Source organism: Microcaecilia unicolor, chromosome 14 (genome assembly GCF_901765095.1).
Source record: "Microcaecilia unicolor chromosome 14, aMicUni1.1, whole genome shotgun sequence".
Classification (NCBI taxonomy): domain Eukaryota; kingdom Metazoa; phylum Chordata; class Amphibia; order Gymnophiona; family Siphonopidae; genus Microcaecilia; species Microcaecilia unicolor.
Window position 1 is genome coordinate 17,233,140 of NC_044044.1, and position 23,837 is coordinate 17,256,976.

A 23,837-nucleotide genomic window follows, 5' to 3' on the forward strand; every position below is an offset into this window, starting at 1 on the left:
TCGAGACTGGACTTTTGGTAGTTCGCTGTCAATTTCTAACAAAGCCCAACTATTGGGATGTTACATTGGGAGGACTAGATAGGGTGATCTTGATCATGATCAATCATCTAGGCGTAGAAAAATGTGGGTAGTGTGGAGCCTGTGATGTGCCATCACCACTGCTTCCAGGCAGTCTGTGAACACCATTGGTGCTCATGACAACCAAAAGGAAACTGCTCTGTACTGGAGGTTGGGTTGGGCTGCCTCAAATATGAGGGAAATACCGAAGATCCTGCTGTGTCATGTCATGGGTATAGGCGTCTTTGAGGTCTAGAGAATAGTCTGTCCCCATTGCCAGTAGCAGTATAAGATCCTGGCTACGTTGACCTTTTGTACGTTGTCTTATGAAGATATTTGTTGAGGGTTCTGAGGTCCAAAATGGTACCATCTCGTTCCCAAAAAGAAAAGGCGATATCTTCACTTGGACCTGCTACCTTTCTCTACGGTAAGACCTCCTGGATCTTGAGTCTTCGCAGCTGTGTGGTCTTAGACATCACAGAACAGACTAAACAGTTCTTAACATTGTGGTCTTCTCCTAGCCAATGCAGACATACTGCGTTTTTCTGTGATGGACATTTGTAAGTCGGTCTTTTTTTCAAATCTGATGGGGAAAATGGAATTAGCTTAACTGAAGGAAAGAGATTTTCTAGAGGATGGCAGACTGCTAGAAGGTGCGGGGATGCTGCTGAGAACGTTGGCGGGAAGACAAATATTAAAAGAGAAAAACCTGTGTTCCTGAGGTTTCATGAGGGAATCTCGGGACCAGAATTCAGCAGCGCCCATCCTATTAGAGCTGCAGAAGGACAAAGACCGAGAGGACCTCATTGAACTATTGGGCATATATAGGAATCCACATGTGCTCACTAGACAGCAAACGTACTTCAGTGCTAGGGAATTTCCCATCCTCGTTGCTGTTGAATGACATCATCCACAATATACTGCTTGTCCGTAGAAAATTTGTTGCTTACCTGTAACTGGTGTTCTCCATAGACAGTAGGACAAGTCAGTCGCATATGCCTTGGAATGATTGGGTCTTCAGTTTTTTATTACTTTTAAGTATGATATGACTGAAAGGACCTGCTTTTACTCAGAACTAGGTTACTTCTGTCCTCTGTATCTTCCGATATCAAACGCAGTATTGCATGAGAATCATTTAGAGTATTCATTGCACAGTAAATATTTGTTCCCATATATACACACTGTATTAAAGCTGTTTATCCTGCCCAGCTCCAGGTAATGACCTAGATTCTATCTGTAAGCACTCTGCAGCTTCTGCAGAAAACTCTTTGCCTTCCATGCCTGTCAATATTTCTGCCTCCCCTCAATCCCCCCCACCCCCCCAATGAACATGTATACCTTGGAGGAAATGAGAAACAGGGGTGGCATGATGCATTCAAATATTTGTAGGGTGTTAATCTGCAAACCTTTTCTAGAGACGGGAAGGTGGTGGAACTAGAAGACATGAATTGAGGTTGAAGGGGGGCAGACTCGGGAGTAATGTCAGGAAGTATTATTTTCATGGAAAGGGTGGAATGCTCTCCAGCGGGAGATGGTGGAGATGAAAACGGTAATGGAATTCAAACATGTGGGGTAAACACAAAGGAATCCCGTTTAGAAGGAATGGATCCACGGAATTTTAGCGGAGATTGGGTGGTAACGACGGTAATTGGGAAGCAAAACCAGTGCTGGGCAGACTTCTACTGTGTATGCCCTGATCATAACTGAATAGATATGGATGGGCTGGAGTGTAAATTTTAAGAGGCTTCAATGTTGGCTTCAGAATTTTTAGTACAAGAACAGTGCTGGGCAGACTTCTATGGTCTGTGCCCTGAGAATGACAAGGACAAATCAAACTTTGGTATACATATAAAGTATCACATACCATGTAAAATGAGTTTATCTTGTTGGGCAGACTGGATGGACCGTTCAGGTCTTTATCTGCCGTCATTTACTATTTTACTGTAACACAACCAACACATAACACCTTACTCTTTGTGGTTCCCAAAAGTGATATTTTGGGATGAAAGGGAACTGTGATGCAAGGTTGAGAACCCAGACGTCCTGGGTTGGGGAAGCAAGGCCACTGTTACATTTAAGAGCGCTCGAGCGCTTCCTGCATGTTAGAATTCTGGAGTACCAGGATAGGAAGTGCTTCCATCTTTTCCCCCCAAATTGCTATATTTTAATTGCAACTTATCAAGCTACAGCAACAAGCTTCTTACAGATAGAGAAGCACATACTTTCTCCAAGCATTAAAGGTCCAGAACCAAAGGCAAGTTCATCCAGAGCATTCTTTCACTCTTTGCAAATCCAATGGGATTCTTTTGGGACCCTACCAGGTTCTTGTAATTGGCCACTGTTTAAAAAAATGAGAGGATACTGGGCTTGATGGACCTCTGGTCTGACCCAGTATATTGGCAGGTCTTATGTTGTAGTTATTGCTGGGGTTAGGTTCCTCACATAAGCAGATTTATATACCTGGTGTGGCTGGGTGTATCTGTTATGTAATGTCCCATTATAATTCAGAATTTGAGATTCAAGTACAAGGCTGAATTAAATACCTTCCTAACACATGCAGCTTAAACTCTGTGCATTACTTCTTGTGTTTCCTTAATCTGCTAACCTTGGATAGAATGAAGCAGTAGAAAGCACAAAGAAATCCTGGTTAGAATTATTGGAAAATGCTTCTCCAGAACCTTAAACCAACAATTCCCCTCACCCACCAAGTCTGTGGGACCAGGCCTATTGTGGAGTTGAACTGATGATCTGGTCAGCTGGAAGGCCTTTATGATCCTGCAGTTAACACAACCAGCCAGAGTCCTTCTGTATGTATTTATTTGAATTTAGCTTGGGGCTTTTCAGTAGTAGCTTAATTTGCATTCAGGTCTAGCAGCTGTGCACATGTTTTAATCATAGAACCATTGCTGTAGCAGTGGCACAATGCTGTGGTGGAGAGGCTCGGCCCAGACAAGCAGGTAAAACAGGAGGAACCAGGAAGAGAAGGCCAGTGGGACACAGCAAGTAAATAGGCAGGTATAAAAGGGGATAGCAACAATGATACAAGCAAGGCCCAGGACAACAGATGACATGTTATTTGGAAGTGCTTATTCCACGGCCTCTTCATGTGACTCCACTGCTGGAAGCGCATCGATCTACAGACATTTGGACACATCCCCCTTCCCTCTTCCCTCAAAGTTTCCCTACTCCTTCCGTCCATTCCTACTCTTCCCCAGTATCTCTTGTAGGTTTTCTGCTGTATTAGCTTCATTTTACTGCATTGGCGTCTGCCTCTGTGGTGCGTTGTAAGCCACATTGAGCCTGACACTGTTGGGAAACTGTGGGGTACAAATGTTAGCTCAGCAAGGGTAAGCTGAGCTGTCTTCCTTATATATAGTAGACACGCTTCTTGTTGGTCAAGTAGGCTCCCTTCTTCTACCACCTCCACTCAAAAGCTCTAAAGGCTGTGCAGAAGTTGATCAGTAGTCTTCAGACCATGAGGTCTTGGGTTCGAGCCTTGGCACTCTTGACAGGTGTGGGGGAACCCCTATATTGCCTGCTCTGACAACCCCAGCTTAGGCCAGTCTTATTCTACAGGGTTGTGTTCACTGTCTCTTCCATCAAGCCTAGTACCAGGTCTCCATCTCAGTCATTACCGTGTGTCAGTTACTCCCGTGGCTCAGAGGTCAAATTACTTTGCACCTACACCCCTGATTAGAGACCCAGGCCTTGATGCAAAAAACTTTCCAGGCTAGCAACATGTGATTTTTTTTTTTTGACTGGTTCTAGCCAGTTTAGCAAGCATGGTGTTCAGCAAGAAATGCACAAAGGGATTCTGCATGCTTTTTACCATTCACAATAGCAGACCAGGAATCATATACACATATACTACAGTGAACTGATTACTATTCAAATGTGCATTCCAAGCGATGCACAGAATGTAGCCCCTACCTCTTACAAGGAAATTTTAACAGGAGTTCAGGAGCTGTCGTAGCATGACTCTGGTTTGGGATGTGCATTTCTGAATGTGGGGTAGCTGACGCTGGGTATTTCCTTGTCTGCATCTAGGTAACCTCTCCTGCCTCCTCCTATCGTTTCTTGTATGTGGCAGGCAAGGAACTGTCGGATCGGTGGATGCCATTTAGAGCGCATGGGGATGGTTGTCTAAGGGTGTGTTTGAAGTTTAGGAAAGAGCAGGTGGGAGGTAGGGTAATAGGAAAAGTTCTCTCACATTTCCCTTCCACCCCAGGCTCATTTTTTGACGCTGTTCAGGCAGGGGCACAGCCAGACCTCAAAGTTGGGGGGGGGGGGGTCCAGAGCCCAAAGTGGGGGGCACACTTTGGCCCGCCTCCCCACTGCAACTGTACATACCGTGGCTGGTGGAGGTCCCTGAACCTCACTAGCAGAAGCCTTTTTGCAGCACTATTCTACACCGCTTTGCCTGCCCTGCTCGATTTTAAAGAAATGGAGTATGTGCAAAGTATCTGCATGCAACGTGAGGAGGGGCAGGCAATGCGGCATAGAACAGCGCTAGTGAGAGGCTTCTGCTGATGGGGTTGAGGACCCTTACTAGCCAAACAGGGGCCCTGGATCCAATTTGGGGGTGGGGTGCTCAGGCCCCCAAGTCCCCCCCCCCCATAGCTGCACCACTGTGTTCAGGGCATGCGCATAGCAGCCATGCTTAGCAATTGACCTACGCATGCGCTGCTTATCAGGTTACTGTTCTGTGCTTGCACTGGCGCTTTGCCTACTGACCTGCTTGTTAAAATTGCATATAGTTCATTTGCATGTGATTTCTTTTCAGCATTGCTTTCTATTTAGAACTCGGTAACTCTGTCCAGGGATCGAAAAGCACACTTTTTTGGGGGGTGTGGGGGGGGGGGGGGGGAGTTAATAACCCAATCTGCTTCCCTTCCTCCATAATGCTAATAAGAAATGCATTCTTTATGCCGGTGAAAACTTGACTTGTGATCTCTGACCCCAGATCCCTCCCAAAAGGGAAATGCAGAACTCCAACTCCAGTTCAGACTGGATAAAAGACAATGTTCAAGCAAGTGTTTCCCCTAGCCTGAAGAGGTCTGGTCCAGATGAAGCAGACAGACCAGGTCTGGTATTACCTCTAAGGCATCAGTGGACGTGTAGGAGCAGATATTCGAAAGGACTTGCACAGTAGACACCAGGGTTCCCTTTAAAGTGTGCCGGAGTTTGCTGCTTGTATTTTACCATTCAGAGTGGTACATTAATATCACTGTTTCAGTTGCTGTACTGCTATGGATTTACAGCCTGTCTCACTCAATAATAAGACTACTCAATAATTACTGTGGATTCTTTTGGATTCGTATTAGGTAAATGAGACCTTTATTAGAGGTGCTAAAATATACAATGATTAAGCTATATGCATACAATGATTAGCTATATAACTAAAAAGAAACAATACCTATCTATAAACAATCATTACATCACTGGTCTCTATATCTAAGCAATGCTAAGAGTTCTTAGATCAGGAAAAGAAGCAATAATACACTATACATACAACATCAGTGGGCCTTACATCATCCAGGCTCTTAACATCAGCTGGGGGGGCCCAGTTCACAGCGAGAGCCAGGAGCTTCTTTGACCAGGAACAAGGTTCTCTGCGCAGTTCGTACGTAACTCACAGATGAGCTCCCAATTTCACTGAAAGAAACTCCCCTTTTTATAAGGCTTAGAACTCATGCAAATGGGTGGGAAAATGTGGGATACAAATGCTACAAATAAATAAAATAAATATTCAGAGCTAAGGAAAATTACAGAATGCTTCTCTGTTTAGGTAAACAAGCCATACTGTGAGAACGTGGTCACGTTTTCCAAGTCCAGGTGGCCAGGCTGAACTCCGAAAACAAGCACCATCCTCCTCTTCACATACCAAATTAATTAGAGCTGTGTCTTATCTTCTGCATTCCAACTTATTTTCACACAACCAAAGTTAAACAATCATTTTTAAACAGAATTACTTCTAATCAACAATACAGACCCCGAAGTGCACTGGTCGGTCAAGACAGAGTTGAAAAACAATCTTTAAAATTCACTTTTATTACAGTTGCGTGGGGCAGGTAGGGCCCCTTAGAGTCTCATGAAATTTGCTTGGTGCATTGTGATTGAAACTGCGATATTGCTGTGCCACCTGATGGTAGGAGCATATGCGCCAGAGCCCTTCGCAACATAGAGGAAATAGTGGTTGCTGGATACAAGTCCCTTTATAAAAATGTTGCTCTCCTTCTCCAGAATGGCTAATATTTGGACATAGGTCCTTATACTGCCCAAGTTAACTGATTTTAAATTTGAGGTGGGAAAATCAGTGCAATTGCTGCCACAGAAATAGCAGGTATAACTTTATACAGAAATGTCAGGGCAGCGCTGTCCCTGTAACATTTATCTCCTGGTTCTGCATTTCTCTATCAGGCACTGAGCCTACAAGTCTTAGGTGCAGCAGGGTAAAATCGGGACAGGCTGAGCCCACCCCCCAATGGCATGGATCTGATTGGTAGCCCTGCACTGGCTGGACCTGTCTTTGGAAGGTTTCATTGGAGGATTTCAATGCTTTGATGACTTTGCCTATTCATTTAGTTTGGAGATAATGGCTTCCTGTGTGTGTGTCAGATTTTTCAGGAGCACACAGACGTCATACACCCCACTGCACTGAATGTTCACCACCTCTGTAAAATTGTTGATAACATATGTACTTATATTTTAAGTGTGATGAAGCTCGGAGCTTGCTTTACCTTGGAATGCACTTTAAATGGTGTGTGTGGGCGAGCAAGTTAATTCTCTTCCGTTATTTAAAAATAGCTGGAAAGAGAGAGAAGAACCTTATATATGTATACGACCACAGAATGACTGATACATCCAGAACACATTCACTAGGCTTTCAAAGAAAACAAACAAGAAAGAAAAAAAAAAAAAGAAGCCCACTTCTAAATTCATTTGAAAAGCTGAGTCTTCTGAAGTACTAATAGGAAGAAGCAGTTCTGACTTATTCTGTCGTAGGCTTCTTGTGGAGGTGGTTCTGTTCATTCTTGGGCATTGAAACAGTGGTTTTTGGAATCCCACTGAGACTAGACCATGGGTTACCTGACCTTCCTTACATTAAGCAGAGTTAGACCAAAATTCAGCAGAGGCCTCTTTTCTTATATATGTATGATATATTCGTTTCCACTAGCTGTGGTTTGCTCTGATTCCGGCCAATGGGAGAATCCACAAAATCCAGGAACGGTGACTGCAATCAGACCTGCAATAGGAGGCCTGTCACTCTTTCTTTTAACCACCAGTGTAAAGTCTCCCTGGAGGGTCTTAGATGCCTCGCTTCACAAAGTGTCACAACCAAAGCAACCACGAACACAGAGGGAGTCACGTTCACATAGGCCCTGTACCAGCCAGAAGCAGAGGGGCCACCAGACATCCCCTTGGTGGTAATAATCCTATACCCAGGCTCAATGCTTTTCTTCCAGACGAGTATTAACATCAGCTGCGGAGGGATCAGCATGACAGCAGCAAGCAAAATGTGAATCTCAAGATACAGACCCTAGGAATATTCTAGGGCCTCTGTACTGCTGGCAAAATGTAATTTAAGGTATTAATGAAATACTCCAGGAAGATCACTGAAAATGATCTCAGGGACGCATGCGTGGAAGAGGGAAACACCTATAGGAACTGAAACCTGACCTAGAGCAAGATTCCATTGCAAAATATCCTGATTGTCATCAAGCCTTGATTCTCGAACATGGAAGTGCTCTATCGTGATGGAGAGACGAATGCACCTCAGTGTTTAAAAGACAGTAGTGGTCATTGTGGTGTTATCTTTATATCTTTATTCGACCTCTTGCATAGGCGCATATGACATAAGGATGACGGGATATATTCTCTTAGATGGTATGACCATCGAATGTTCTCAAATGTTTGTATTCAAAATTGCTGTCTTCCATTACGTAACTTCCCACTATTCCAGAAGCTGTGGGATAGTTGTGTCCATTAACCAGCAGGAGGAGATAGAGAACTGAAACTGAGCTGAGACATATTTGAGGTGAGAAATTAGAGAGTCTTGGGATAGGAGATAGTTTCCTATTGTGGAATTAAAAACTGGTTAAAAGGATAGAAAACAGAGTAGGGTTAAATGGTCAGTATTCTCAATGGAGAAAGGGTAGATAGTGGGATTCCCCAGGGATCTGTGCTGGGACTGCTGCTTTTTAACATATTTATAAATGATCTAGAGATGGGAGTAACTAGTGAGGTAATTGAATTTGCTGATGATAAAATGTTATTCAGAGTTGTTAAATCACAAGAGGATTGTGAAAAATTACAAGAGGACCTTATGAGACAAGTAGACCGGGTGTCTAAATGGCAGATGACATTTAATGCAAGTAAGTGCAAAGTGATGCATGTGGGAAAGAGGAACCCAAACTATAGCTAAGTAATGCAAGGTTCGACATTAGGAGTCACCAACCAAGAAAGGTATCTCGGCATCGTTGATGCTGATACGTTGAAACCCTCTGCTCAGTTTGCTGCTGTGGCTAAGAAAGCAAATAGAATGTTAGGTATTATTAGGAAAGGAATGGAAAACAAAAGTGAAGACGATATAATGCCTTTGTATTGGTCCATGGTGCAACCACACCTCGAATATTGTGTTCAGTTCTGGTTGCCACATCTCAAACAAGATATGGTAGAATTATAAAAGGTACAGAGAAGGGCGATGAAAATGTTTAAGGTAACGGAAAGACTTCCCTATGAGGAAAGGCTGAAGCATTTAGTGCTCTTCAGCTTGGAGAAAAGACGGCTGAGGGGAGATATGATAGAGGTCTATAAAATAATGAGTGGAGTGGAACGGGTAGATGGGAATTGTTTGTTTACTCTTTCCAAAAATGCTAGGACTAGGGGGCATGCGACGAAGCTAGAAAGTAGTAAATTTAATACGAATCGAGAAAAATTACACGCTGAGTGAAGGAAAATTAACTCTGGAAGTCGTTGCCAGAGAATGTGGTAAAGGCGGTTAACTTAACGGGGTTTAAAAAGGGTCTGGACGACTTCCTAAAGGAAAAGCCCATAGACCTTTATTAAATTGCCTTGTGGAAAATCCACTTCTTACTTCTGGGATAAGCACCATAAAGTGTATTGAACTTTTGGGGGATCTTGCCAGGTATCTGTGACCTGGATTGGCCACTGTTGAAAACAGGATGCTGGATTGGCCACTGTTGAAAACAGGATGCTGGGCTTGATGGACCTTTGGTCTGTCCCAGTGTGACAATACTTATGTACGTATTCTTGGCGTCTAGTCCATCTCCTCGGTATTTTCTATCTCCAGCAGGTGGATAGACACACTTTTCAGCCTCTGGTTCTGAGTGATTTGCTCGTAGTCCAGTTGGTCAACCATGAATTTCAAGATCATTTTTTTGTGGAAACGCACATAGATGGCATCGTCATGGAAAGGGTTGGAGATAAACCCTGGAGGAAGCCAACAGACATAAATAAATTCTTGGTCTATAAAAGTTGTCACAATAAATCATTAAAGGACAATCTTCCTTTCAGCCAGCTTTTAAGGATTAAGAGACAGTTCAATATAACAATATATTGGACCAGGTCTGGTGAAATGTGCAGATGTTTTGAAGCCAATGGATACCCTAAAAACTATTGAGAGACTTTAGAGCAGACCTATTACATTCTGTTACTAGGCCAACACAAGACAATGTTTGCACTCTGCCTTTCAACAATCTCTCCAGGAACATTACCAAGATAATAAGGATGTGCTGGCATGTAATTGAACATCTGGATGAATTCAAGAACAAGCAACTAATTGTGGCATATAAAAAAAGGACAGAATTTCAGAGATTTACTAGTTCCATCCACTTCAAGCATGAGAAATGAGGCCACGCAATTACCATATGGACATTTTAGATGTGGGAACTGCTCATTCTGTGGTGTGAATTTATGAACCAGAGAGTTTATTGATCCACAGTCTGGTGCAAGATTTGATTTGAGACATTTCAACTGTAAGACCATTGTAGGAGTATATGCATCAGTTTGCCCGGGCAGTATTTTAACCTACTTTAATAAAGATTTTTTTTTTTTTTTAAGACCTCTTCGATTTTGACTGACTCTGCCCCCACAGTTTCTTTCCTTCGGGACTTAGCAGACTGTTTGCCTACTTGGTTTTTTTTGGCTCTATTCCAGAGGCCCACTCGAGGTTTCTGAGATGTTTAAGTAATGGGTCAAATTAGACAGTCACCTTACATGGTGATTCCTGTGTATCTCTTGATCTCTACAAGTTGTCCAGAGACGAGAGAGACCCACACGTGTTTGCTCATCTGGTTAGTGTTACGTTAGTGAGTTGTTTAAGGTTGTTTTGTTTTTTCTGAGTTTATCCTTGCTGCTTGTCTACGTAAATACTGAGGAGCTGGACTGGATGCTAAGAGAGATGTCTCGGCTCAGTTTTCATTTCTCTGTCTCCACCTGTTTGGTGGTTGGACACAACTATCTCAAAGGTTCTGGAATAGTGGAAAGGACTAATGGAAAGAAAACTATTAGGTAACACCTAATTTCTCCTTGTAATAATATTGGTTTTCTCTTCCTAGAGATGGGGATAACTAGTGAGGTAATCAAATTTGCCGATGACACAAAGTTATTCAAAATAGTCAAATCGCGGGAAGATTGTGAAAATCTACAAGAGGACCTTACGAGACTGGGCGTCTAAATGGCAGATGACGTTTAATGTGAACAAGTGCAAAGTGATGCATGTGGGAAAGAGGAACCCAAACTATAACTACGTCATGCAAGGTTCAGCATTGGGAGTCACAAACTGAGAAAGGGATCTAGGTGTCGTCGTCGATGATACGGTTAAAACTTCTGCTCAATGTGCTGCTGTGGCTAGGAAAGCAAATAGAATGTTGGATATCATTAGGAACGGGATGGAAAACAAAAATAAGGATATTATTCTGCAGTTGTATCGCTCCATGGTGCGACCGCACCTCGAGTATTGTGTTCAGTTCTGGTTGCCGCACCTCAAAAAAGACATAGTGGAATTGGAAAAGGTGTATAGAAGGGCGACAAAGATGATACAGGGGATGGGACGGCTTCCCTATCAGGATAGGCTGAAGAGGCTAGGGCTCTTCAGCTTGGAGAAAAGGCAGCTGAGGGGAGATATGATAGAGGTCTATAAGATAATGAGTGGAATGGAACGGGTCGATGTGGAATGCCTGTTTACGCTTTCCAAAAATACTAGGACAAGGAGGCATGCGATGAAGCTGCAGTGTGGTAAATTTAAAACGAATCGGAGGAAATTTTTCTTCACTCAACGTGTAGTTAAACTCTGGAATTTGCTGCCGGAAAAGGTGGTTAAGGCGGTTAACTTCGCGGACTTCAAAAAAGGGTTGGATGGCTTCCTGGAGGAAAAAAACATAGAATGTTATTGAATGGACGAGGGAATACAGTATTTCTAGGATGGGCGGGACAAATTTCTTGTTCTTTTGGCCGCTGTCAGTGACAGGGTGCTGGGCTCGATAGACCCTTGGTCTGTCTCAGCATGGCGATACTTATGTACTCTGGAATTTGTTGCCAGAGAATGTGGTAAAAGCATGTAGATTAGCAAGGTTTATAAAAGGTTTGGATAACTTCCTAAAAGTTCATAAGCCATTATTAATATTGGTTTGGGGGAAATCCACTGTTTATTTCTAAGATATGCATCATAAAATGTATTCTACTGTTTTGGGATCTTGCCAGGTACTTGTGACCTGGGTTGGCCACTGATGGGAACAGGATACTGGGTTTGATGGACCATCAGTCTGTCTCTGTATGGCAAACACTTATGTTCTTATTTCCCCGCCTCAGTAGGTGGTAAGTGCTCCCATGATAACTTTTAAAAATGGCAGCATTAACACACAGCCATTAATGGAAAAAGTAGAAAATCAGGGTTCTTATTGCCATAGTAAAGAAATGGCCTTTGAGTGCAGGATAGACCATTATAAGGATTCGCGAAGGCCAATTTTTACCGCATCTTAGTAAAAGGACCCTATGTCTTATTTCAAAAAATAAATAAATTTTAACTTCCTCTTCAAAAAATAAAGTTGCATACACTCTCTTGAAATCGCTTGTACATCCCAACTTCACCTTCAGGGTACAGACATAACTGTGTGGTGGAGTCTGTGACTTTTTTTTGCAGAAGCAAAGTCTATCAGTGTTCAGGCAGGGCCGAGGCATATCCCAATACTCAAATTCATTAATGCCTAACTTTTTTTCCTGATGCTTCTTTTGTCATCTGCAGGGGATGCCGTGCTCTGCTGGCTTCATCTCCAAGGGTCCATGGAGGAGCCCATTTCTATGCTTCTCAGGCTGCAGAGGTAAGAGACTTGAAGCCCTAAAGGGAAAGTGGGCAGGAGGCCTGGGGAATTAAGTTGGGAGCACTGACTGGTACAGGAGCAGAGGAAAGAGACTAGAGGAGTCAAAAGGTCAGAGCAGCTGGCTGAGAACCAAGGGAACCTTGTTCAAATCCCACTGTTGTGCCGTGTGATCTTGAGCAAGTCACATAACCCTCCATTGCCTCAGATGCAAACTCAGATTGTGAGTCTAATACCACCTATACCTGAATGTACACTGATAGCTTTCAAGCTTGCAGGTTATGTATAAGAAATTAAAATTAGAAAAAAATACAAGGGGCACCTTACAGAGAATGTGGTAAAGGTGGTTAACTTAGCGGAGTTTAAAAAAGGTTTGAACGGCTTCCTAAAGGAAAAGTCCATAGATCATTATTAAAACAACTTGGGGAAAATCCACTGCTTATTTCTGGGATAAGCAGCAGAAAATGTATTGAACTTTTTTGGGATCTTGCCAGGTATAATAAACTTGGGCCGTCCCGTTCCCAGCCCATTGCTCTAACCATTAGGCCATTCTTCCTCCCATCAGGCTTTGTCAAACTCTATTATCTTTTACAAAGACATGGTAAGAACTAACATGTTCTTATCACAGCAACTGATGGCTTACTGTGAGGTGCGCTGAGGCGTCCTGTGGTAATTTGGGTGTGTGTGCGTGCTATCCCTGTGCTAAAATAAAATTTATTTTGTAGCACTGGGGGTGGAGAGTGGGCGTGTTCTGCACTAATTGGTTAGTGCGTGGGCGTTGCCGTGTTCTAACCGGTTAGAGCAGGTTTAATGTGGGAGGACTTGGGTGGCGATAGGAGCTCACACGCTAATGGGGAAAATTAGCATGTGGCTATTAACAAGGAAAATTGAAAAATCGGCCATTTTACCCCAGAGATAAAAATGGTCTTAGCTTAAGGGAATGACCTGCGTAAGTGTGTGCTAAAGTTACAGAGGATGGGCAGACTTGATGGGCCATATGACCTTTATCTACGTTTCTGTTTCTATAATTTTTCTTGTCTTAATCTTTATCCACTCCTCTTTATTCTTTATTTTTCCCCCTCCTTCTCTCTCCTTTCCATTTTATAATTTCTTGTCTCATTCTTTATCCATTTTTCCTTTTCATTCTTCCTTCCCTGTTTTTTTTTTTTTTCTTCTTCTTTTGGCTTTTGTGTGTCTCCCCTCCCGCAGCCCTGAAAAGCTTTATCTTTGGGTATGAATTGACACCACCTTTTGAAGGATTCACTAGGTGAAAAGTCACCATGTGCCTCGCTTAGGAATGTAGGACAGAGGTCATGCAGAGACGCACAGGCGTGCCAGGAATGTAGTGGGAAGTTGATTAACATTTCCCATTGTGGCACATCACAAGATTGCAAGAGCTAGAGAGAGAAATAGCAGTAGAGATCTGAAAACGTTGTAGAGACTCCCCTAACCCTCCAATTCAAAAGAATGCACTTCTTATTAATAAAATAAGCATTCACTGAAGGAGCCCAGCTGCTTATTTAATCAGCTATGGTCAGTGGTGTGCTGGAGCGGGCTCTCATGGGCTCGCGAGAGCCGTTTGTTAAGTTTTTAAGAATTTTGGGAGCCGGTTGATAAAGTAGGCCTCCCCATGGCTACTTTAACAACTGACTCCCAAAATGTGGGCTTGGGCCCCCTCCTGAATTCTCTTTTACTTTGCTGGCAGTGATGCTGGCCCCACCAGCCAAGTAAATAGACTGCTGCTGCTCCCTGCTCCTTGTTTCTGACGCTGATCATCAGGCTGGAACTTTTCATGCAAGTGCATGAAGGTTCCATCATGTTGCTCAGAGCCAGAAACAAGCAGCAGAGAATAGTGGCAGTCCATTTCTTGGCTGGTGGGGCTCGGCAAAAGTATGCCTAGTGTGCCCGCACAAGGGAGAAGAGAGAGAGGCATGTATTCCCGCACACCACCCCCAAAATTTCAGGGCCGGCTATGCCCAGAAAGAGAGCCCATTGTTAAAAATTTACCAGCACACCCCTGGCTATGGTACAGTGGAATAATCATCAAAGATTATCTGGGAGTAAACTTGATACACACCTGGAATATTGATTAATTAAGGAGGAAACATCCTTCCAGAAATTAACGATGATCCTGTATGTCCCTAATAGGTGACTCAAGGTGACATGGCTCTATGTAATGTACAAAAATAACATTCTCTAAGGTCAGCATTGGAAGCCAATCCTCAAAGTGGTGGGGGCGGTCTGCCCCTGGTGCACGCTGCTGGAGGGTGCAGAGAGCAGCCTGTCGGTTCCACTGGTTCCTTGCTCCCTCTGCCCCGGATCAGGTTACTTCCTGTTCCGGGGCAGAGGGAGCCAGTGGAGCCGACAGGCGTGCGGCTGCTCTCTGCACCCTCCAGCAGCCAAGAATGCACCCGGGAGGGGGGGGGGGGTTGTCATTGCGTCGGGAAGGGGGGGTGTCATTGCATCGGGAAGGGGAGTGTCGTGCTGCACCCTGGGGGGGACGGACACCGCTGCACGCGGGGGGGATGCGCAGCGGCGATCTGCCCCGGGTGGCAGCCGACCTAGGATCGCTACTGCCTCAGACACCTTTTTTTGGAAGAAGAAAAGCATAAAGAAGTAAATTAAGAATAGGTTGCCAAATGTTAGACACCAAAGAACTGGCCGTTAATCTTCTATAACGGCAGAGTTGCACGCCTAATCTGTTATAAAATACAGACCGCAGTTTTTTGCCAAAGTATAGGCGCAACCACTTATGCCGTATGTATGGCTGGTGTAAATGGTGGCAGTTGGGCACGTAAATGCAAAAGTGTGCTCAAGAGTAGTCGAACTGCCCCTGATACGCCCATGCCCCTCCCATGTTAACACCCCCTTTGCCTTTAAACTCGGTTTACAGAATAAGTGGCGTAAGTCAGTTGCCCACCTGCGAATTAGTGCCAATTAGTTCTTTATTTATTGCCAGTGAGTTACATTATGCCGCAGCCAGTCCTATTCTCTCTAACTGCGCATAACTTTGGGCTCCATTTGTAGAATTTGGGGGATAGTGGCTTTTCCTTGGATTTGTCATACAGTGATTTCCACTGAGGGACGGAGATGTGACCCAAAGGTCCACTTCATTTTATGGAACAGACAGTCAGGACATGGGATAAGTTTGTTATAGAAATGGCAGAATGCCAAGTTTCCATGAGATCGTTTCCCAACGGTTCTTTCATCCCTGGTTTTTCTTGCTGTTCAGATTTCTCATTCCTGTCCGCTTCCCTTTCTCACTTCTTATTCCTAAAATTTTTCTCCTAATCAGGATCTTGCCCTGTTTATACGAAAACAGCTCTATGGTTATGTTAGTGCTATACTACTTGCAAGCTGAAGTAAGCTGTTAATTTTCTTTCCAGCTCTGTGTTAAGGGTCTGGCACTCTGTTAATGGACTTGTAGTAGGTTTATGAAATCTGTTTTATGTGATACTTAAAATGTACTAAATTACAGTTTCCTAAAGATAGTTTTAAAAAAATTGAGGTGCAGGAAATTGACTCCTCCTAGATCACGCACACAGAGACAGCCAGGGACTAGACCTAAAGCACAAGTAGGTAAAGTGACTCATCCAGAGGCATAGAGTCAGTGGAAGAGAGATCCTGGCAACCTGGGTTCGATTGGAGTGGAGGAGTGGTCTAATGGTTAGTGCATCAGGCTTTGATCCTGGCAACCTGGGTTCGATTCCTACTGCAGCTCCTGTGACCTTGGGCAAGTCGCTTAACCCTCCAATGCCCCAGGTACAAAACTTAAATTGGGAGCCCTCTAGAGACTGAGAATGTACCGGCATATAATGTGTAGTGCTGCATACGTCTAGTAGCATTATAGAAACGATTAGTAGTAGTAGAATTGGAACTCACTTGCTCAAGGTCACACAGGTTTGAAGATTAGAGCACAGCTCCCCCAATTACGTAGTCTGTAAATAATCATGTAATGGCTCCTCCATTTTTAAGCAGATGGTGCAGGAGGAATGCTGCCACCTGCCAATAGGACCTCTAATTTCACCCCTCCCCCCCCCCCCCCCCCCCCCCCCCAATTGCAGCTCACTGCGGTCTCTTTCCTCTTTATAGGCTGTCGTCGACAAGGCCAGGACGGGCACAGAGTCCGCATCCCATAGTGCTGCTGAGAAGGCGACACTTGCCACGGTGCGTATCGGAGAATCATATCCCACCCAGTACTTCCATCTGCCTTTCAGTAACTTTGTGTTGGGTCTTTTCTCCATGTGCTGAGAGCTTTCTCTCCATTTTCAGGAAAACAAGTCATTCGCTGGGAATATGTTCAGAGGAGAGATAGTCACAGACCAGGTCTTCCCCTTTCCCTCAGGTAACCAGAAGCATGCTAGGAGACCTTGCATCGAAGTGTGTCCCCTGCCTTCCGCTCACTACATGGCACACTAAATACAAGAGAATACGACAGGCACGCAAGAGTTCAAGCATCAAGTGCCGCAAGTGGACCGGTTTTGTAACCTCTCTCTAATGAATATGAATGATAACTACCTCCATTATATGCAGATCTTCCTCATGCTTGCTTATTAGGAATATCCTGAAATTCTAGCCAGTTTGTGGCCCTCAAGGTCTGAACTCCTATGTCCGTGGGGTTAGATGTGTCACACTGGATCAAATCAGAGGTCCTCTGTGATGGCGACCAATCCAGGTCACTAAGAAATTCCCGGCAGATCCCAAAAGTAGATGCATTCCTTACTGCTTGCTCCCAGGGATAAGCAAGGACTTTCCCAAGTCCACCTGCCTAATAATTTGTTAATGAATGTGTCTCCAAAGGAACTTATTTAAATACATTCATTCATTGCTTGTGCGTCTGATTTCCTTTCCAGTCCTAAATGAAGAGCAAACTCAGTTCCTAAAGGAGCTTGTGGGGCCTGTTTCCAAGTTCTTTGAGGTAAGGGCAATCTCCCTGAAGGAGAGGATGGAGGAGAGAAGCTTGTTAATGCATTAGTAAAGCATCAACTTCTGCCATATAGAGATCATTTTGTACTGAGGAGATCCCAAAGTGCTGCTAATTTCTGAAACCTCTCCCTTTCCACCCACTAGGAAGTGAACAACCCATCCAAAAATGATGCCCTGGAGAAGGTGGAGGACAGCACAATGGAGGGGCTGAAGCACCTGGGAGCTTTTGGGTTGCAGATCCCTAGTGAGCTGGGTGGACTAGGCCTTTCAAACACACAGGTAATAATAGACCACCTTCCGTTACTTTGCCTCAGTTTCCCTTTAGTGTAAAAAATGTCTTGCATCTACTTGTGGATTTGGATTTTGGAGATCACCGGTCGCTCCACTGAGTGCTATGACTGACACAGGTTCTGACCTCCCTTCCCCCTTCTCCTCTGCAGTATGCCCGGCTGGTTGAGATCGTAGGCATGCACGACCTTGGAGTAGGCATCACCCTTGGCGCTCACCAGTCCATTGGCTTCAAAGGCATTCTGCTGTTTGGCAACGAGGCCCAGAAGGAGAAGTACTTGCCTAAGTTGGCATCAGGTTAGTAACTGTCTCGGGAAGAAAGTGGGAAGAGATGCCTCTGATTATTCCTTCTGCTCCTCATACCCCCTTTTCAATGCAGGAGAAAATATTGCAGCCTTCTGCCTGACAGAGCCTGCCAGTGGCTCCGATGCAGCTTCCATCAAGACCACTGCAGTGAAGAGTCCGTGTGGGAAATTTTACACCATGAATGGGAGCAAAATCTGGATCAGGTGAACAGTGGTGGAGGGTAGGGGATGGGGAGAGGCAAGAGATGCCCACAAGTGAGACAGCTATCTTGCATTAACAGTGCCCAACATTTTATGTAAGTTGCCCACCCTGTTGTACATGGCGGAAGAGGAGGGGATCAGTGTTATGGTTTCTATTGTGAGGGGTAGGTAGGTCCCTGGGATTCCTATAGATCTAGCTCCTTGTGACTGAAAATGTGATATTGTGGCTCCACTTCCTTTGGTAGGACTTTGGCAGAGGACTCGAGCACTGGCATCATTCCATTTGTGTAGATTCCCCAAACCACTTCTGCAAGACACCGACGTCTTAGAGCAGGCTGACCTAACAGGTTGTCTTCCTTGCTTTGAGCCAGGTTTACTTTCTATATGTGCCTCATGGCAGGAGCACAGGAAGGCATTGGACTTGGGAATGCGTGCTCTCTCTCAGCTCTTTTCTTTCTCTCTCTCCCTCCTGCATAGCAATGGCGGTCTGGCTGAAATCTTTACCGTGTTCGCCAGGACAGTTGTGAAGGATGAGCGCACAGGAGAGGTGAAGGACAAGATTACGGCCTTTATCGTGGAGAAGGCATTTGGGGGTGTGACACAGTGAGTGAACCCCCATCCCCCCCACCCCCTGTTCTCTGTCTCTTTTGGGCACTGCATGGGAGGAGAGAGAGCTTTGTGTAGTAGGATAAAATGGAACTTCAGTCCTCTAAACAGATTAGGAGTTGAAAAGTAAGAACTAGGTATACTGCAGGACTGTGTGGCAAGGAGCAAAACAGGAAGTGGTGAGGCCGCTGGGGCAGGAAATAACACCACAGAGAGGACTTGGGAGGTGTAGTTCTAGGGTTCCCAACTGGCATGTTTTCCAATGGCTAGGCCGGCTGCCAGCAGACCCCCCCCCCCCCCCCCCCCAAAAGTCGTTTTTTAAAATCATTGTTCTCTCTCTCTGTCCCTCCCCATGTATCAGCGTCAGCAATTAAAGCACTTTGCCTCCGGCCGGGCTCGGGCCCATCCTGTTGCTGTGCTCTCCAGTGCCCCACCTCTTCTGATGCAATTTCCTGTTTCCACGAGGGCAAGACATTGGAGAGGAATAAAAATGGGCCTGAGCCCAGCCATAAGCGAAGTACTTTAATCGCTGCCGCTCAGCCACTGATGCATGCAGTTTGGAGGATCCGGGTGGGGAGTGTGGGAGAAGTGGTGGATGAATGCAAGGGTGGGGGAAAGGGAGCTGGAGATGTGCTGGCTTGGGTGGGGGAGGCAACTATGCTGGATGGAGGCGGACAGGAGTTGGATCTTAGAAGATGATGTGCTAGACCTGTTTTGTTTTGTTTTTTTGAGGGGGGGGGGAGAGTAGGAGATGGAGATGTGCTGGACCCACTAGGGAGAAAGAGAGATAGGGTTACACTAGCATACAGATATTCCTATGGTTGTGTCTAGGAGACTGGACATCAGATGATGTTTAATGTGAGTAAGTGCAAAGTGATGCATGTGCGAAAGAGGAACCTGAATTATAGCTACATAATGAAAGGTTTCCATGTTAGGAGTCACCGACCAAGAAAGGGATCTAGGTGTCGTCATTGGTGATACATTGAAACCTTCTGCTCAGTGTGCTGCGGCGGCTAAGAAAGCAATTATAATGTTTGTTGTTATTAGGAAAGGAATGGAAAACAAAAATTAGGACGTTATAATGCTTTTCTATGGCTCCATGGTGTGACCGCACTTCGAATATTCTGATCACCTGATCTCAAAAAAGATACAGTGGAATTAGAAAAGGTGCAGAGAAGGGCAATGAAAATGATAAAGGGGATGGGACGGCTTCCCTATGAAGAAAGGCTAAAGTGGCTAGGGCTCTTCAGGTAGGAGAAAAGACAACTGAGGGGAAATATGATAGAGGTCTATAAAATAATGAATGGAGTGGAAAGGGTAGGCGTGAAGCGTCTGTTTACTCTTTCCAAAAATACTAGGACTAGGGGGCATGCAATGAAGCTACAAAGTAGTAAATTTTAAAACGAATCTGAGACAATTTTTCTTCACTCAACGTGTAATTAAACTCTGGAATTCGTTGCCAGAGAATGTGGTAAAGGCGGTTAGCTTAGAGTTTAAAGAAGGTTTGAATGGCTTCGTAAAGGAAAAATCCATAGACCATTATTAAAATGGACTAGGGGAAAATCAACTGCTTGTTTATAGAATAAGCACCATAAAATGTTTTGTACTTTTTTGGGATCTTGCCAGGTATTTGTGACCTGGATTGGCCACTGATGGAAACAGGATACTGGGCTTGATGGACCTTTGGTCTGTCCCAGTATGGCAATACTTATGTACTTAGCGTTTAGCGTGAGCTGAAAATACTAGTGTGCCTTAGTAAAAGGACCCCCTAGAGAAGTTATCCCTTTATGCAGCATCTGTAATTTGCCTGTGGTTTCAAACCTGTCCAGGGGGAACCCCATTCATTCATGTTTTTTGGATATCCACACTGAATTTGCATGTATTAGATCTGTTTTATGAAATTAGATTCTATTTGTACTAGACTTGTATGTTGTATTTTGGTACAATGTATTATTTTAAGTGGTTTATAATTCCTGGTTGTTCAGTTTGTTTGTTTTTCCATTGTTATCTGCATAGAACTGTAAGGTTTACTGTGGAATATAAAAATAAAATTATGTTATAAGAGAAATTTGCATGCAATGGAAGTGTCACATGCAAATTGATCTCATAAATATTCATTGCAGATATCCAGAAAACCTGACTGGCTGAGATTCTCCCAGGACAGGTTGAGAACCACTTCCCTTCATAATTCCATCTTATGTAGTTTTAGTACTTTTAATTAATGGGACTTCTATAATTTAACTGCTGATTTATGTTCTTAATTGTTTGTGTTCCCAGAGTGAGACTCATTGTTGTTCCTCCTGGTAGGTCTTTTCATCTTGAACGAGCGTGATCTTGCGTTTATTCTCTCTGTTCCTCATTGGAACAAAAGTTCTTTTATCCTTCAGATCAATCAATTATTGATGTTTAGGAGAGCTGTAAAGACCTTTTTTATTTAGTTAGGTTTTGTTTTTAAATATTTGAGGGAGACTTGTTTTTATTATAATGTTCTTAAATATTTTTGAGTGATATTTGTTATTTTTCAGTTGGTGTTTTGTTGTATTTGTGAATAATTTGTTATTTTGTATCATGTTCTGTGCACTTCCGGGTGGGCAGGCTAAAAATTAAATAAATACTTTTAGTCTGATTCGTGCCTCTATAGGCAGCCAATGTAATTGTACCAGTAAGGGTGTAGTTCTATCATACGAGAGTTAAAGATTAGCTTTCCTGATGTGGTTGGTTTTTTGTTTTTTTTTTTTTGCATTAACTGCAACTCAGCTCTAGAAGTAGCTGAAAACCATGCAGTGATCTAAAAGACACAGAATTAATGCTTGAACCAGTATATGAAATTGTTCATCATGGAAAAATTATCTAATAATGTGTAACTCATACAGCTTGAAAAATACTCTCTTAAATACCGCACTGACCTGAAGGGTCAGAGAAAGTAACAAATCTAACCAGATCCCTGAAACTTTGATCAGTTTGTCAACTGGTAAGGGGATGCTTGAAAATATGGTTAAATGTCTTACAATACTATAGATCTAACAATTTTGACTACTCATTTAGTTTAAGAAAATGAGTCGGACACAAACCTTCAACCAACACCATACAATCATTAACAAGGTTCAAAGGCTCAGTTGAAAGTACCGTATTTTTCAGACTATAAGACGCACCGGACCATAAGATGCACCTAGGTTTTAGAGGAGGGAAATAGGAAAAAAAAAAAAATTTGGACTATAAGACGCACTTTTTCCCTCCTCTAAAACCTAGGTGCTCCGGTGCGTCTTGTCCGAATCCCTCCCTCCCTCCGAGTTTGGGATCTCCCTCCCTCCGAGTTCGGGATCGCCCTCCCTAGGGTTACCTCCCCTCCCCTCGGCCCTGTCACCACCTCTCCCCTTACTCACGCGATCTTCCCTGGTGGTCTAGTGACATCAGGGCAGGAAAGAGCCCCCTCTTTCCTGCCCAGCGCGCTGCTCTGCATCCTCCTGTATGCTGCCTGTGATGACGGTCTCGGCGAGATTCAAAATGGCCGCCGAGACATCAATTCTCGGCGGCCATTTTGAATCTCGCCGATATATATAAATATATATATATATGTGTGTGTGTATGTGCTTACGTAGATGGATAAATAGAAAAGAATAATAAGAGTCTGAGAGATCCGCTGGTGGGGTTCCAGATTGAAGACATTATTCTTGTTGACCCTGTACTTTTGTATTATGCAGAAATTCTTCAAACCAAATAAAAACAGACCCAGAGACACCCATTTCTTTCAGCATAGTCAACAGAAGATTGTGAACCACTGTATCAAATACAGCCATTAAATCAAACTGTAATAGTATTGTTTGTCTTCTCTAGATTAGCAATCTTTTTGCATCCCTGGCTAAAGTATTAAGCAGTGTTTGTGTTATGGGAGCTTCGAAAACCGTGCCGAGATCCTTTCCCGTAAGGATCCTGTCCATGATCAAATTAAGGGCACAGAAGTGACAGGCCAGTAGGTCAGGAATACGGTGAGCATAGAGGAAGGTCAGCCTTTTTAAAGGTTATAATGTTTGATATTGCTGTTACCAAAGGAATGGTCTATATTCTGAGGATGTGTCAGGGGCCACTTAGAACTATGCAGTGTAGAGCTTGCTGGGAATTGTAGTTCAGATCAGTGCAGGGCTTGCTGGGCATTGTTTTTGAGGGTGTTTTCACCATGTTACTTTGGTCTCCTCTTCAGTGGGCCCCCAGAGAAGAAGATGGGCATCAAGGCATCAAACACGGCCGAAGTATACTTTGATAACGTGCGAGTGCCAGCAGAGAACGTGCTTGACAAGGAGGGAGCCGGCTTTAAAGTGGCCATGAATATCCTTAACAATGGACGCTTCGGCATGGCCGCCGCCCTCTCCGGTACCATGAAGGCTGCCATCACCAAAGCAGTGAGACTTCTCCCATTTCCCCCCCACCCAGGCTGTTTCTGTCTACACCTTCTCAATACTCCTTCCCCCATGCATGTCTCAAACGCCTTGTTCTATCTCTTCCGTTTATGTTCTCACCTTGTATGTACTCCCATTTCCCCCCCACCCAGGCTGTTTCTGTCTACACCTTCTCAATACTCCTTCCCCCATGCATGTCTCAAACGCCTTGTTCTATCTCTTCCGTTTATGTTCTCACCTTGTATGTACATTTTTATTTTAGGTGGAACATGCTGCCAACCGCACCCAGTTTGGAAGCAAGATTCACACATTTGGGGCGATACAGGAGAAGCTTGCTCGTATGGCTGTGCTGCAATATGTGACAGAGGTGAGGAGAGAGGGGTTCAGGGTGGAAGATTCTCCCTGTTTTTGTTGGTAGACATGGAATCAAAGGAATTGTAGGAAGTATACAGGAACCATTGTCTAACACTGAGGAGGAGGTTGGAGGAAACCAAGAAGGTGGGGGAGAGGGAGGTACAGGACGGAAGGAACAAGAGGAGAATGTTGCTCTGTACTTGACCTCCAGAGGTCTGTAATAATTTTCCCCTCTTTTTTTATTTCCTTTGATGCCCCCTGCCATGCAGTCCATGGCATATATGGTCAGTGCCAATATGGATATGGGTGTAAAGGATTTTCAGATTGAAGCGGCCATCAGCAAGATCTTTGGCTCTGTAAGTATCTAA

The 23,837-nt window shown here is 44.1% G+C and overlaps 1 protein-coding gene across 3 annotated transcripts in view; it reads left to right on the forward strand.

Annotated features, from left to right (window-relative positions):
* ACADVL (acyl-CoA dehydrogenase very long chain) overlaps positions 1-23,837 on the forward strand; it is an 80,537-nt gene that overhangs the window by 52,351 nt on the left and 4,349 nt on the right. For all 3 annotated transcript variants that reach the window (XM_030187359.1, XM_030187357.1, XM_030187358.1), the window contains 11 exons: positions 12,323-12,398; positions 16,488-16,562; positions 16,668-16,740; positions 17,249-17,313; positions 17,466-17,600; positions 17,762-17,906; positions 17,989-18,118; positions 18,593-18,718; positions 22,920-23,118; positions 23,378-23,482; positions 23,739-23,825. In XM_030187359.1, coding sequence (XP_030043219.1) covers positions 12,323-12,398; positions 16,488-16,562; positions 16,668-16,740; positions 17,249-17,313; positions 17,466-17,600; positions 17,762-17,906; positions 17,989-18,118; positions 18,593-18,718; positions 22,920-23,118; positions 23,378-23,482; positions 23,739-23,825 — 1,216 coding nt within the window. The remainder of the gene's footprint in view (positions 1-12,322; positions 12,399-16,487; positions 16,563-16,667; positions 16,741-17,248; positions 17,314-17,465; positions 17,601-17,761; positions 17,907-17,988; positions 18,119-18,592; positions 18,719-22,919; positions 23,119-23,377; positions 23,483-23,738; positions 23,826-23,837) is intronic.